Source organism: Stegastes partitus, unplaced genomic scaffold (genome assembly GCF_000690725.1).
Source record: "Stegastes partitus isolate 25-593 unplaced genomic scaffold, Stegastes_partitus-1.0.2 Scaffold671, whole genome shotgun sequence".
NCBI lineage: Eukaryota > Metazoa > Chordata > Actinopteri > Pomacentridae > Stegastes > Stegastes partitus.
Window position 1 is genome coordinate 227,203 of NW_007578402.1, and position 13,189 is coordinate 240,391.

At 41.7% G+C, this 13,189-nt stretch overlaps 1 protein-coding gene across 1 annotated transcript in view; it reads left to right on the plus strand.

Annotated features, from left to right (window-relative positions):
• The first annotated feature begins 6,329 nt into the window (after nucleotides 1-6,329).
• The window catches only part of cnksr2a (connector enhancer of kinase suppressor of Ras 2a), a 70,354-nt gene continuing 63,494 nt past the window's right edge, over nucleotides 6,330-13,189 (plus strand). The window contains exon 1 of the mRNA XM_008290405.1: nucleotides 6,330-6,393. Within this exon, the coding sequence (XP_008288627.1) occupies nucleotides 6,330-6,393 (64 nt within the window). The remainder of the gene's footprint in view (nucleotides 6,394-13,189) is intronic.

Below are 13,189 nucleotides of genomic sequence, written 5' to 3' on the forward strand. Positions count from 1 at the left end.
AAAATGTAACATTGGTCAATGTTGTTATAGCTTTTTTTGTTGTTTTTTTGCCTATAATGAAAACCTCTAATGCCTACATTTCGCCTACATTTGATGACATCATCAAACTGCGTCGTGCATCGTGTAAACAAGTGTGGCTGCAGTAACAAACTTGCTGTGCCTGACTAACGATAGGACAGGAGGTATGTGATGTTACTTGGGCTGGACCCGAATACCCGAATATTAGGTTGTCGTGGTGACACCTGGATATTGATTTTGAGATCCGAGTTTTGTGTCTCTTCCTGCACGATTGGATCATTTTGTTGTTTTGCACCTAGTCTGACTCACTGGATGTAGACTGTGGGTATGAGCCTTCCTCCTCCCCATCCAGTGTTTGTATGTTGCTGTTTTCATTGCACCAAAACAATTCCCAGTCAGAACTCCACCCATTATGATTGCTTTATAGAATACAGGCATACCAGAGCATTTCCCCCCCGATAGCAGAATGATGATGAAGTGCAGTCAGACCATTCTACACACTGCTGTATCAGACTACTTTGTGGTTGCGTCCACTCTTTGTGCATCTTCGTGCACGATTTGCATCCATTTGTGGTTGTTCTGCACATAGTCTGACTCACTGGATGTTGACTGTGGGTGTAAATCTGCTATCTGCTACATGTTTCTCCTCCTCTTGCTCTATCCGAGTGTTACCGCTTCAGAACCCCCTTCATTATGAGAAACAACAACAGTCACCTTTTGCCAGCAACCTTGTGCAATAAAGCAACCCTGCAGGCTTTTTAAAGCAATTATCTGTTTTAATGACAATGCTCGCCGCCCACATGCAAATGTTTCACCAAAACAATGCTCCCGTCACTATTTGGAGTGAACGCCTTTGTTGCATCCTGTTCGGCGTCCTTCCCAAGACAATTGTGATTGGTGTAAAGAGACACCAACAATCCCCCTGATAGTAGAACGATGATTAAATGCCGTCAGACCATTTCATACATGAATGGGTTTGGCTTTGTGAGACTATTTTGTATGAGCTGCTTTGCATCAGCTCTTTAGCAGCAACATGTTGCCGTCATTTTGTGTCTCTTTGTGGATGATTTGCGTCTGTTTGTGGTTGTTTTACGTTGCTTCACTGTGAGTTCGTCTCATTTAGTTTGTGTTTCAGTGTTGATGATCAGCATCATTACTTAGTTGTTTTTGCATATAGGTTGTAATAATATAAAGACAGATGTGAAGTCAAAATGTATATATCGCCCCCTGGTGGCTGGTTGCAGCACATGTCATAAGCCCCGCCCCTCCATGTTAGGAGATAGCCCAAAAATACTTTTCCAAAATATGGTTTCTGTCATATTAAATACCTAATTTTCCCTTGAATGTTACAGATATCAGTTTTTACTACAATCTGAGCAATATCAATCTTTGTTTACAAATTCGAATAATCCTGTGCATATCATTGTTTTCCACATAAAGAGGGATCTGTGCAATATCTACATTTCTAAATATCATTGAATCTGTACATTATTAGCAGTACTTATGTATATTTCTTGTTTATTTTTCCACCGCTGTCCCCACATCTTTGCACTGTCAGTGTCGCTGCTGTAACATTGCAGATTTCCCCACCGTTGGATTAATAAAAGCTTATCTTACTTGATATTATAAAAAGGGTGCATGTCCTTATGATAACAGCTGATGTGAATAAAAAACAGTTGTGGATTCACCTGTGGACATCTGCTCAGGAACTGTATTTAAGAAAATAAAAGGACCTCTCCTTTCCTGAAGGCTGTGTGCCAGCTGAAAAAGCCAGAAGCTCCTCGAAAAAAACTCCCAACTGGGAGTGCTTTAGACGCTTTGGTTGCTATGATGAGGAATATCTGCAGAAGTAATTTGCTGCAAGTACCAATCAACTGGATGACTCAGCTGACTGCTGCTTACCTGGTATGGTGAACAGAATGTTCCTCCAAGCATTCATTTTATTATTGTAGTAATCCAGGAGTATCACCTGGTGCGGACTTGGATACTTAGAGAACAACAGTATTAACATCTAGTTCAGCTGTTGTTCGTGACGTTGGGTCAGTCTGGTCTTTGTCCCGCCCCTCCTGCACTGTGATTGAACAGGTGGGGAGTAAAAAGTGACGGCGTTTTAACCAAAGTTGAAAAATCTTTTTAAACTCTCATAACCAGAAAAAAACTGCAAGTGTGATGCGCTCAGTGTTCAGTAGACACCTTGTCACGATGCCGCGTTTTTATCATGGTGTAAACATGCTTCCATTGCAGATAATTGAAAAAATACCCTGGCTGCAGGAATAAAAAACTATTTGGTTGACACACCCACTAACTGTGTGGTTTATCTTGTGTTTTAAACCACTAAATGAGTCATTCTGCAGTAAACTGCACGAAATAATGTTCTGAGGCATCTGGGGATGTTTGCAGCTTTTTCAGTCAACTAAGTGGTCGCTGAGAGAGATATAGCGAGATAGATGGACCACGAGCTGCAGCTAAAGTTTTTTTTTTTTTAAATCTAGGAAATGATGAAGTGTACAGCGAGTGTCCATGAAAGTAAAGATTGCAGCAGCTATGCTTAGTTCAATGCCAGCTGCGTTTTGGGCCGGCACGGAGGTGGAATCATTATTATCACTACTGACCAAACTGGTTGCAAATGACGGCAGCAGTGCCTGTTTCAGAGATATTTTGGCTTCACTTTTGTGCAGTAGGATGAAATGTTGGCATATTGTCCATCTCTATACAGTCTGATCTTACACTACATGATCTGCAATATTCATCACTTTGTGTTGCAAAAGTTGCTTGAGGTCGATTATTACGCTTCAGAGACTCATACAGTGTTTCTGTAACCAACCTGCTCGCTGCATCTGCATGTGGATATTTTGCCAAGAGGCAGTTTTTTCAAGTTCAATTTGTTACTGTAAACCTTTAATGTGAGGTTAATTACTTTTTCGTCTATTCAAGCATGATGCATCCGCGCTTGTCAGCACAGCTCAAGTCAAAGTTCCACAGATTTGAACTTTAGGCTCACCGTGGACGCCCACACGGAGTTGTGCTGCATGCACAAACACAACAATCAGGCCTTAACAAAGCAGGGCTGAGCTCTATACACATCCTTTCAGACTGTTAGTGGCCTTAAATATGTAAATTTCTGTCATCACCAGTGCTGTCAGAAGGAGATTAGCAAATAAGGAGCATCACAACAGCGTCTTTAAGAAGAAAACATCAATTAAACACATGTACAAAAAGAACCTAAGCCTGAGTATTTATCTGAAAGTGTAATTGAGTTTTGCTTATAAGAGCGCTGCTGATACATTCCAGTGATCGGTCTAGAGATTATTGTCATGCATAATTCAGCAGCCGGGCTGATTAGGTCTCTACCCAGGGGCCTTTGTGAACATTGCAAAACTCTTTTACACACACAAAAAAAAGTGGCTTCAATGTGCTCTCCAGATTCCACACCGTGTGTGTGTGATGACGCAGTTTTGCGTATTTTACATTTCATTCATATCCCATGCGGACGTAATCTCATAAAAACCCCGAAACATGAAAGATAAACATGAGGTTTCAGCGTCAGTCCCTCTGAAACAACTTCCCTTCAGGGCTCCATGTTGTTGCGCCGAATGTAATTTGTTCATCTCTTGCTTTTAATGCTCGTAAAACATCTTCAGAAACGTTCTGTGTGCACCAATATCGCCCAGGTTTCCCCAAAACCAGCTGCCAAAAAGGAGACCTGCTGCACTGGAAGCTCCATCCATGAATCACGTTTATTATCTCAACTAATTTAGTTAAAATTAACGGCCGACTTTTAGCTGCGATGCCAATTCTTTAAGTTCCATTTAGAAAATTTAGTTTGGCCAAAAAAAAAAGTGAAAATGTGAAGGTCATTCAGGACTTTATGCCTGTTGAGTTTTGTAAAAGCATTCTGGCCCAAAGTCAGCTGCGTAAGTCGGGTACCGTTCTGGCATCATATGGCACGTATCAATGTTTTAAGACTTAATGCGGTTCACAGTTGAGTTTCAGAGAGATTTATGGAGCTGGGTGGGCGTTATTGGCTTATAAAACCAAATTATGGATGTTATCATTAAACTCACACTCCACCCAAAACTGCTATTTTTAGTAGGAGACAGTAAAGGAGACTGTAAAAGCTCTGCTCCTCTGTTAATGGAGGCTGCTGGTCCAGTTGGGGTCCAGCAGTGGACTCACAAGTTCACAAAGCTCATAAATTATGCAGATTATAAGTTTCTACTAAGCGCTGATTAGCAGAATTTCCTCGAGTCTTTTCTTCCTTTAGCAGGACCGGGCCGCATCTTCAGGCTGTATCTCGGTAATACTGTCACTGAAATGGATGCAGCATCGCATTAAATTCCGTCGACTTTACCGTTGAGAATTTTTAGAACAGGTTCAGTAACATCACTGTCACTGACTCATTGTTTGTGAGGCTGTTACTCACTCTCTGATGTACAGTTTAGCTTCTGACTAAAGTCTGATTAAAGATGCTAATTTGGAGTTTTTTTCCGGTCTCACTCCGGCCTGGTGGAAACGATAAGGACGCTCATTGTTATCCGCAGATGATCCACGGACGGGGGTCGTTCAGTTTGGCCTCGCAGCTGTGGAGGTGTTACCGACTGACGGCACAAATTTGAAAAAATAAAGTAAAATATGGAGCTTAAGAGGTGACAGATTATTCTTTGTAGAGTGCACTGGATTTCCTTCTAGTAAAGTATTTATGGCAGTTTGATAAGATGGAGAAAAATGTTTAATTATCAGTTATCAATTATCAACTCACTCTGTCCTGGTTTAAATATGACACGATAAAACCTCATCAATATTAGAAAATGAGGTTTAATAACCTCATTTAAAACTGCGAGAAAAAAAAGCTGAATTGTTCTGTTTCCTACAAAGATCTAAGATAACCCGAACAGAACGATTGATAGAAGTGATGATAAACAAGAGGATTGTGGTCGTATTTCGTGGTGGAACTATTTTTTTTTAGATCTGTGAATAGTTTTCTAACATATATATATTACAGTTGCTACCAAACCCAAAATGTGGTTATTGGTGCAGTTGCTGCTAAATCCCTGATTCTTTATACCACATTCAATACAAGAAGAACTAATGAATCAAATGATTGAGTTTTAAATAATTAAAACCTGCTGCACATACAGNGGTCTTAAGGAGTTAAGTAAAGTCTCTCTGTGGTCATTTTTATCTTTTACAGACATCTGACATCACTTTGTCGTTGTGTTGCATCTCTATTTGGTCATTTTTTGTCTGTTGTTGTTTCTTGTCTCTCATCTTTTTTGTGTTCTTTTTGTTGGAACTCTTCTCGATCTGAACCTGTAAAAGAGACGCATGCTAAACATCGAAAAGAGCTTCTGAATTCCAAAACAGGGAGCAGGATAAATGGTTGGAGGGAGAGCAGAGAAATGATCTTGTGGAGTGGAGGTGGAGCTGACCGGAGTCATTAAGTTTCCTCACACAGCAGCTGAGGCAGAAAGTGTGGAGGTACCCCATGTTTTCATCTCCCTCCTCCTACCACACACACACACACACACATAGAGGCACGTCCTGATTAAATATCCTCTGAGAATATCTCCCCTTTTCCATCATATCTGCATGATTCTATCGCTCCACAGGGAAATACACTCACGTGGGCGCGCAGAGCCACCCACAGGGCGCGTGCACGGATTAATCATATCTGGAGTGTGTGTTTATGTGAGTGTGTGTGTGTCAGAGAAAGAGAGGGAGAGGGAGAGGGAGAGAGAGAGAGAGAGAGATGCTGCCGGGTGTTGAGTCCGGTGTGACTTATCTATCCTACACTGCTGCTGTCGGTAGCGGAGCGGCTGCGCACACACACACCTACACACACTCCTCTCTCTCTCTCTATCACACACACACATACCGGGAGCGCAGGACCGGACTGGCGCACTGGGAAAGAAGGGAGGGAAGAGGGAAACAAAAAAGAAAAAAGGGGGGAGAGAGAGGCGACACATGTCAGACCGGCTCCAGCGGGGGAATGTACCGGATTCCGCTGCGCACACGCCCGGGCTGTCCCGCACCGAGGGCTGCGCTGCGTTAACGGGACGCGACACCGGGCCGAGACAGGAGCAGCACCGGGACCGGGAGAGTGTGAAATAAATAGAATAGAGAAGGGGAAAAATTAATAAAAAATAATAATAAAAAAAGAGGAGTCACCTGGCTGCGGAGGTGAGGGGAGGGGAGGAGGGCGGGAGGGGAAGGGGAGGGGAGCTGAGGTGAGCTCTGTTTTTTTTTTTTTACGCGGGGGGGAGTAACGACGCTGCCTGCGCGCAACGGAGAGTCGGCGCAAAGTTTCCTCGATGGCGCTGGTGATGGAGCCGGTGAGCAAATGGAGCACGAGCCAGGTGGTGGACTGGATGAAAGGTAAGACACACACACACACAAACACACACAAACACACAGGTTTAAAAGATACCAATCTGACCAATTACACACCTGGAAGCTCACACACGCGCCCTCTGATCATGACTGATCAATCATGCAGGAGAGACAAGAGGCTGATAAGATCATGTCTCGCGTGGGTGGTTTGTGTGTCGCACCTGATGATCGGTGGCCGGTGATGTAATGTGTGATTGACAGCAGCAGAACCAGGCAAACTTCACAGCTGAGAGCAGGGGCGGGTTCACAAACTTTTGAATGAGGGGGGCCCAGACTGTCAGGGTGCAGAGGGGCTCTTTAAAGGCCCCCTTCTTGGGGTTTTTCCTTTGCTCTTTGTATTTGTTGTTTTGCATCAGCTCTTTGACAGCTAGTCATTTTGCACCGTGTTGCATCTGTCTGTGGTTGTTCTGCACATATCCTGACTCACCAGATGTGGACTGCTGGTATGCAAATGTTCGACTAAAACAATTTCAGCATCACTGTATGGTGTGTCCTGTTCGTAGCCTTGCCCAAGAAGACTGTGACTGCTTAAAAGAAATATAATCATGCTGAAGTTTTTGTCCCTCGATGGCAGAATGATGATGAGGTCAGTGCTGGTGAATGGTCTGGTAATGCAAGACTACATTGTCCCAGTTGTTTTGCATCAATGAGCACTAGAAATTGGCATAAAAATGTAACATTGGTCAATGTTGTTATAGCTTTTTTTGTTGTTTTTTTGCCTATAATGAAAACCTCTAATGCCTACATTTCGCCTACATTTGATGACATCATCAAACTGCGTCGTGCATCGTGTAAACAAGTGTGGCTGCAGTAACAAACTTGCTGTGCCTGACTAACGATAGGACAGGAGGTATGTGATGTTACTTGGGCTGGACCCGAATACCCGAATATTAGGTTGTCGTGGTGACACCTGGATATTGATTTTGAGATCCGAGTTTTGTGTCTCTTCCTGCACGATTGGATCATTTTGTTGTTTTGCACCTAGTCTGACTCACTGGATGTAGACTGTGGGTATGAGCCTTCCTCCTCCCCATCCAGTGTTTGTATGTTGCTGTTTTCATTGCACCAAAACAATTCCCAGTCAGAACTCCACCCATTATGATTGCTTTATAGAATACAGGCATACCAGAGCATTTCCCCCCCGATAGCAGAATGATGATGAAGTGCAGTCAGACCATTCTACACACTGCTGTATCAGACTACTTTGTGGTTGCGTCCACTCTTTGTGCATCTTCGTGCACGATTTGCATCCATTTGTGGTTGTTCTGCACATAGTCTGACTCACTGGATGTTGACTGTGGGTGTAAATCTGCTATCTGCTACATGTTTCTCCTCCTCTTGCTCTATCCGAGTGTTACCGCTTCAGAACCCCCTTCATTATGAGAAACAACAACAGTCACCTTTTGCCAGCAACCTTGTGCAATAAAGCAACCCTGCAGGCTTTTTAAAGCAATTATCTGTTTTAATGACAATGCTCGCCGCCCACATGCAAATGTTTCACCAAAACAATGCTCCCGTCACTATTTGGAGTGAACGCCTTTGTTGCATCCTGTTCGGCGTCCTTCCCAAGACAATTGTGATTGGTGTAAAGAGACACCAACAATCCCCCTGATAGTAGAACGATGATTAAATGCCGTCAGACCATTTCATACATGAATGGGTTTGGCTTTGTGAGACTATTTTGTATGAGCTGCTTTGCATCAGCTCTTTAGCAGCAACATGTTGCCGTCATTTTGTGTCTCTTTGTGGATGATTTGCGTCTGTTTGTGGTTGTTTTACGTTGCTTCACTGTGAGTTCGTCTCATTTAGTTTGTGTTTCAGTGTTGATGATCAGCATCATTACTTAGTTGTTTTTGCATATAGGTTGTAATAATATAAAGACAGATGTGAAGTCAAAATGTATATATCGCCCCCTGGTGGCTGGTTGCAGCACATGTCATAAGCCCCGCCCCTCCATGTTAGGAGATAGCCCAAAAATACTTTTCCAAAATATGGTTTCTGTCATATTAAATACCTAATTTTCCCTTGAATGTTACAGATATCAGTTTTTACTACAATCTGAGCAATATCAATCTTTGTTTACAAATTCGAATAATCCTGTGCATATCATTGTTTTCCACATAAAGAGGGATCTGTGCAATATCTACATTTCTAAATATCATTGAATCTGTACATTATTAGCAGTACTTATGTATATTTCTTGTTTATTTTTCCACCGCTGTCCCCACATCTTTGCACTGTCAGTGTCGCTGCTGTAACATTGCAGATTTCCCCACCGTTGGATTAATAAAAGCTTATCTTACTTGATATTATAAAAAGGGTGCATGTCCTTATGATAACAGCTGATGTGAATAAAAAACAGTTGTGGATTCACCTGTGGACATCTGCTCAGGAACTGTATTTAAGAAAATAAAAGGACCTCTCCTTTCCTGAAGGCTGTGTGCCAGCTGAAAAAGCCAGAAGCTCCTCGAAAAAAACTCCCAACTGGGAGTGCTTTAGACGCTTTGGTTGCTATGATGAGGAATATCTGCAGAAGTAATTTGCTGCAAGTACCAATCAACTGGATGACTCAGCTGACTGCTGCTTACCTGGTATGGTGAACAGAATGTTCCTCCAAGCATTCATTTTATTATTGTAGTAATCCAGGAGTATCACCTGGTGCGGACTTGGATACTTAGAGAACAACAGTATTAACATCTAGTTCAGCTGTTGTTCGTGACGTTGGGTCAGTCTGGTCTTTGTCCCGCCCCTCCTGCACTGTGATTGAACAGGTGGGGAGTAAAAAGTGACGGCGTTTTAACCAAAGTTGAAAAATCTTTTTAAACTCTCATAACCAGAAAAAAACTGCAAGTGTGATGCGCTCAGTGTTCAGTAGACACCTTGTCACGATGCCGCGTTTTTATCATGGTGTAAACATGCTTCCATTGCAGATAATTGAAAAAATACCCTGGCTGCAGGAATAAAAAACTATTTGGTTGACACACCCACTAACTGTGTGGTTTATCTTGTGTTTTAAACCACTAAATGAGTCATTCTGCAGTAAACTGCACGAAATAATGTTCTGAGGCATCTGGGGATGTTTGCAGCTTTTTCAGTCAACTAAGTGGTCGCTGAGAGAGATATAGCGAGATAGATGGACCACGAGCTGCAGCTAAAGTTTTTTTTTTTTTAAATCTAGGAAATGATGAAGTGTACAGCGAGTGTCCATGAAAGTAAAGATTGCAGCAGCTATGCTTAGTTCAATGCCAGCTGCGTTTTGGGCCGGCACGGAGGTGGAATCATTATTATCACTACTGACCAAACTGGTTGCAAATGACGGCAGCAGTGCCTGTTTCAGAGATATTTTGGCTTCACTTTTGTGCAGTAGGATGAAATGTTGGCATATTGTCCATCTCTATACAGTCTGATCTTACACTACATGATCTGCAATATTCATCACTTTGTGTTGCAAAAGTTGCTTGAGGTCGATTATTACGCTTCAGAGACTCATACAGTGTTTCTGTAACCAACCTGCTCGCTGCATCTGCATGTGGATATTTTGCCAAGAGGCAGTTTTTTCAAGTTCAATTTGTTACTGTAAACCTTTAATGTGAGGTTAATTACTTTTTCGTCTATTCAAGCATGATGCATCCGCGCTTGTCAGCACAGCTCAAGTCAAAGTTCCACAGATTTGAACTTTAGGCTCACCGTGGACGCCCACACGGAGTTGTGCTGCATGCACAAACACAACAATCAGGCCTTAACAAAGCAGGGCTGAGCTCTATACACATCCTTTCAGACTGTTAGTGGCCTTAAATATGTAAATTTCTGTCATCACCAGTGCTGTCAGAAGGAGATTAGCAAATAAGGAGCATCACAACAGCGTCTTTAAGAAGAAAACATCAATTAAACACATGTACAAAAAGAACCTAAGCCTGAGTATTTATCTGAAAGTGTAATTGAGTTTTGCTTATAAGAGCGCTGCTGATACATTCCAGTGATCGGTCTAGAGATTATTGTCATGCATAATTCAGCAGCCGGGCTGATTAGGTCTCTACCCAGGGGCCTTTGTGAACATTGCAAAACTCTTTTACACACACAAAAAAAAGTGGCTTCAATGTGCTCTCCAGATTCCACACCGTGTGTGTGTGATGACGCAGTTTTGCGTATTTTACATTTCATTCATATCCCATGCGGACGTAATCTCATAAAAACCCCGAAACATGAAAGATAAACATGAGGTTTCAGCGTCAGTCCCTCTGAAACAACTTCCCTTCAGGGCTCCATGTTGTTGCGCCGAATGTAATTTGTTCATCTCTTGCTTTTAATGCTCGTAAAACATCTTCAGAAACGTTCTGTGTGCACCAATATCGCCCAGGTTTCCCCAAAACCAGCTGCCAAAAAGGAGACCTGCTGCACTGGAAGCTCCATCCATGAATCACGTTTATTATCTCAACTAATTTAGTTAAAATTAACGGCCGACTTTTAGCTGCGATGCCAATTCTTTAAGTTCCATTTAGAAAATTTAGTTTGGCCAAAAAAAAAAGTGAAAATGTGAAGGTCATTCAGGACTTTATGCCTGTTGAGTTTTGTAAAAGCATTCTGGCCCAAAGTCAGCTGCGTAAGTCGGGTACCGTTCTGGCATCATATGGCACGTATCAATGTTTTAAGACTTAATGCGGTTCACAGTTGAGTTTCAGAGAGATTTATGGAGCTGGGTGGGCGTTATTGGCTTATAAAACCAAATTATGGATGTTATCATTAAACTCACACTCCACCCAAAACTGCTATTTTTAGTAGGAGACAGTAAAGGAGACTGTAAAAGCTCTGCTCCTCTGTTAATGGAGGCTGCTGGTCCAGTTGGGGTCCAGCAGTGGACTCACAAGTTCACAAAGCTCATAAATTATGCAGATTATAAGTTTCTACTAAGCGCTGATTAGCAGAATTTCCTCGAGTCTTTTCTTCCTTTAGCAGGACCGGGCCGCATCTTCAGGCTGTATCTCGGTAATACTGTCACTGAAATGGATGCAGCATCGCATTAAATTCCGTCGACTTTACCGTTGAGAATTTTTAGAACAGGTTCAGTAACATCACTGTCACTGACTCATTGTTTGTGAGGCTGTTACTCACTCTCTGATGTACAGTTTAGCTTCTGACTAAAGTCTGATTAAAGATGCTAATTTGGAGTTTTTTTCCGGTCTCACTCCGGCCTGGTGGAAACGATAAGGACGCTCATTGTTATCCGCAGATGATCCACGGACGGGGGTCGTTCAGTTTGGCCTCGCAGCTGTGGAGGTGTTACCGACTGACGGCACAAATTTGAAAAAATAAAGTAAAATATGGAGCTTAAGAGGTGACAGATTATTCTTTGTAGAGTGCACTGGATTTCCTTCTAGTAAAGTATTTATGGCAGTTTGATAAGATGGAGAAAAATGTTTAATTATCAGTTATCAATTATCAACTCACTCTGTCCTGGTTTAAATATGACACGATAAAACCTCATCAATATTAGAAAATGAGGTTTAATAACCTCATTTAAAACTGCGAGAAAAAAAAGCTGAATTGTTCTGTTTCCTACAAAGATCTAAGATAACCCGAACAGAACGATTGATAGAAGTGATGATAAACAAGAGGATTGTGGTCGTATTTCGTGGTGGAACTATTTTTTTTTAGATCTGTGAATAGTTTTCTAACATATATATATTACAGTTGCTACCAAACCCAAAATGTGGTTATTGGTGCAGTTGCTGCTAAATCCCTGATTCTTTATACCACATTCAACACCAGAAGAACTAAATAATCAAATGATTGAATTTTAAATAATTAAAACCTGCTGCACATACAGAGTGCTAATCAGGGCTCGACCAATGTGCATTTTTTCATACATACATATACAGATTATTAGTAATCGAGGAGGCCGATTGGAGCCAATTTGCAGTAAAATCTTAACTGAAATACCCTTTTTGTTGCAGGCCTTTTTAATTAAAGAGATCCTTCAGTGCTGATAGGCTATTACGAGTGAGAGGTAGCCAATCAGATAGTGCTGTGGGCGGGACGTTGTTTGAACTACAAATTGACTACAGATGGAAAGAAATGGCTGCGTCATAGTCAAACTAGTTTATTCTGTTAACTATTCATGAATTTTAAAGAAATATATACCAATAATCAGAAAAAAAGCTGAATATTACATCTGATAATTGGTCCCCAGATGCATTTACACTTTGATATTTTGACATTATAACCAGTCGTAGCCTACGTTTTCAGCTATTTCTACATTAACAAGCTAACGTTAGCCATTAGCGGCAACATTTCAGTATAAGAGCTTTGCAACGACATAAAGTTAAGAACTGAAACTCTCTCTGCTTAAATTCTGTGTACAGATTTAGATGCTTAGATAAGTTTGAGATGTTATGAAATCAAAGCAGCATTTTGACTTAAAATATCTCCGTGTACTTTTCTTGGTGTCGTTTTTTTTCACACGTCTCCGTGTACCTGTTGCTGCACCTGCCGCTGCCATTCCACATGTTGTTCTTGTCCAGCGTTTTAATTTTGGCAGCGCAGAAAAACAAGTCCCGTCACATTTTCAGTATTTTGGCTTCAACGTGGTAGCGAAGCATCAGTTTTCGTTCCATCTATAACTGCTTTAATTCTTCACATATTCCTGCTTTTTTGTCACTAATTTGTGGAATGTGTTGGGCCCATTACTGTCTGATATAGCACCAAATTGTCATTTTACAGGGAAGGCACATATCTTTTGAACATCAACAGAAAATCCCATCGAAACATCCATCCATTATCTATA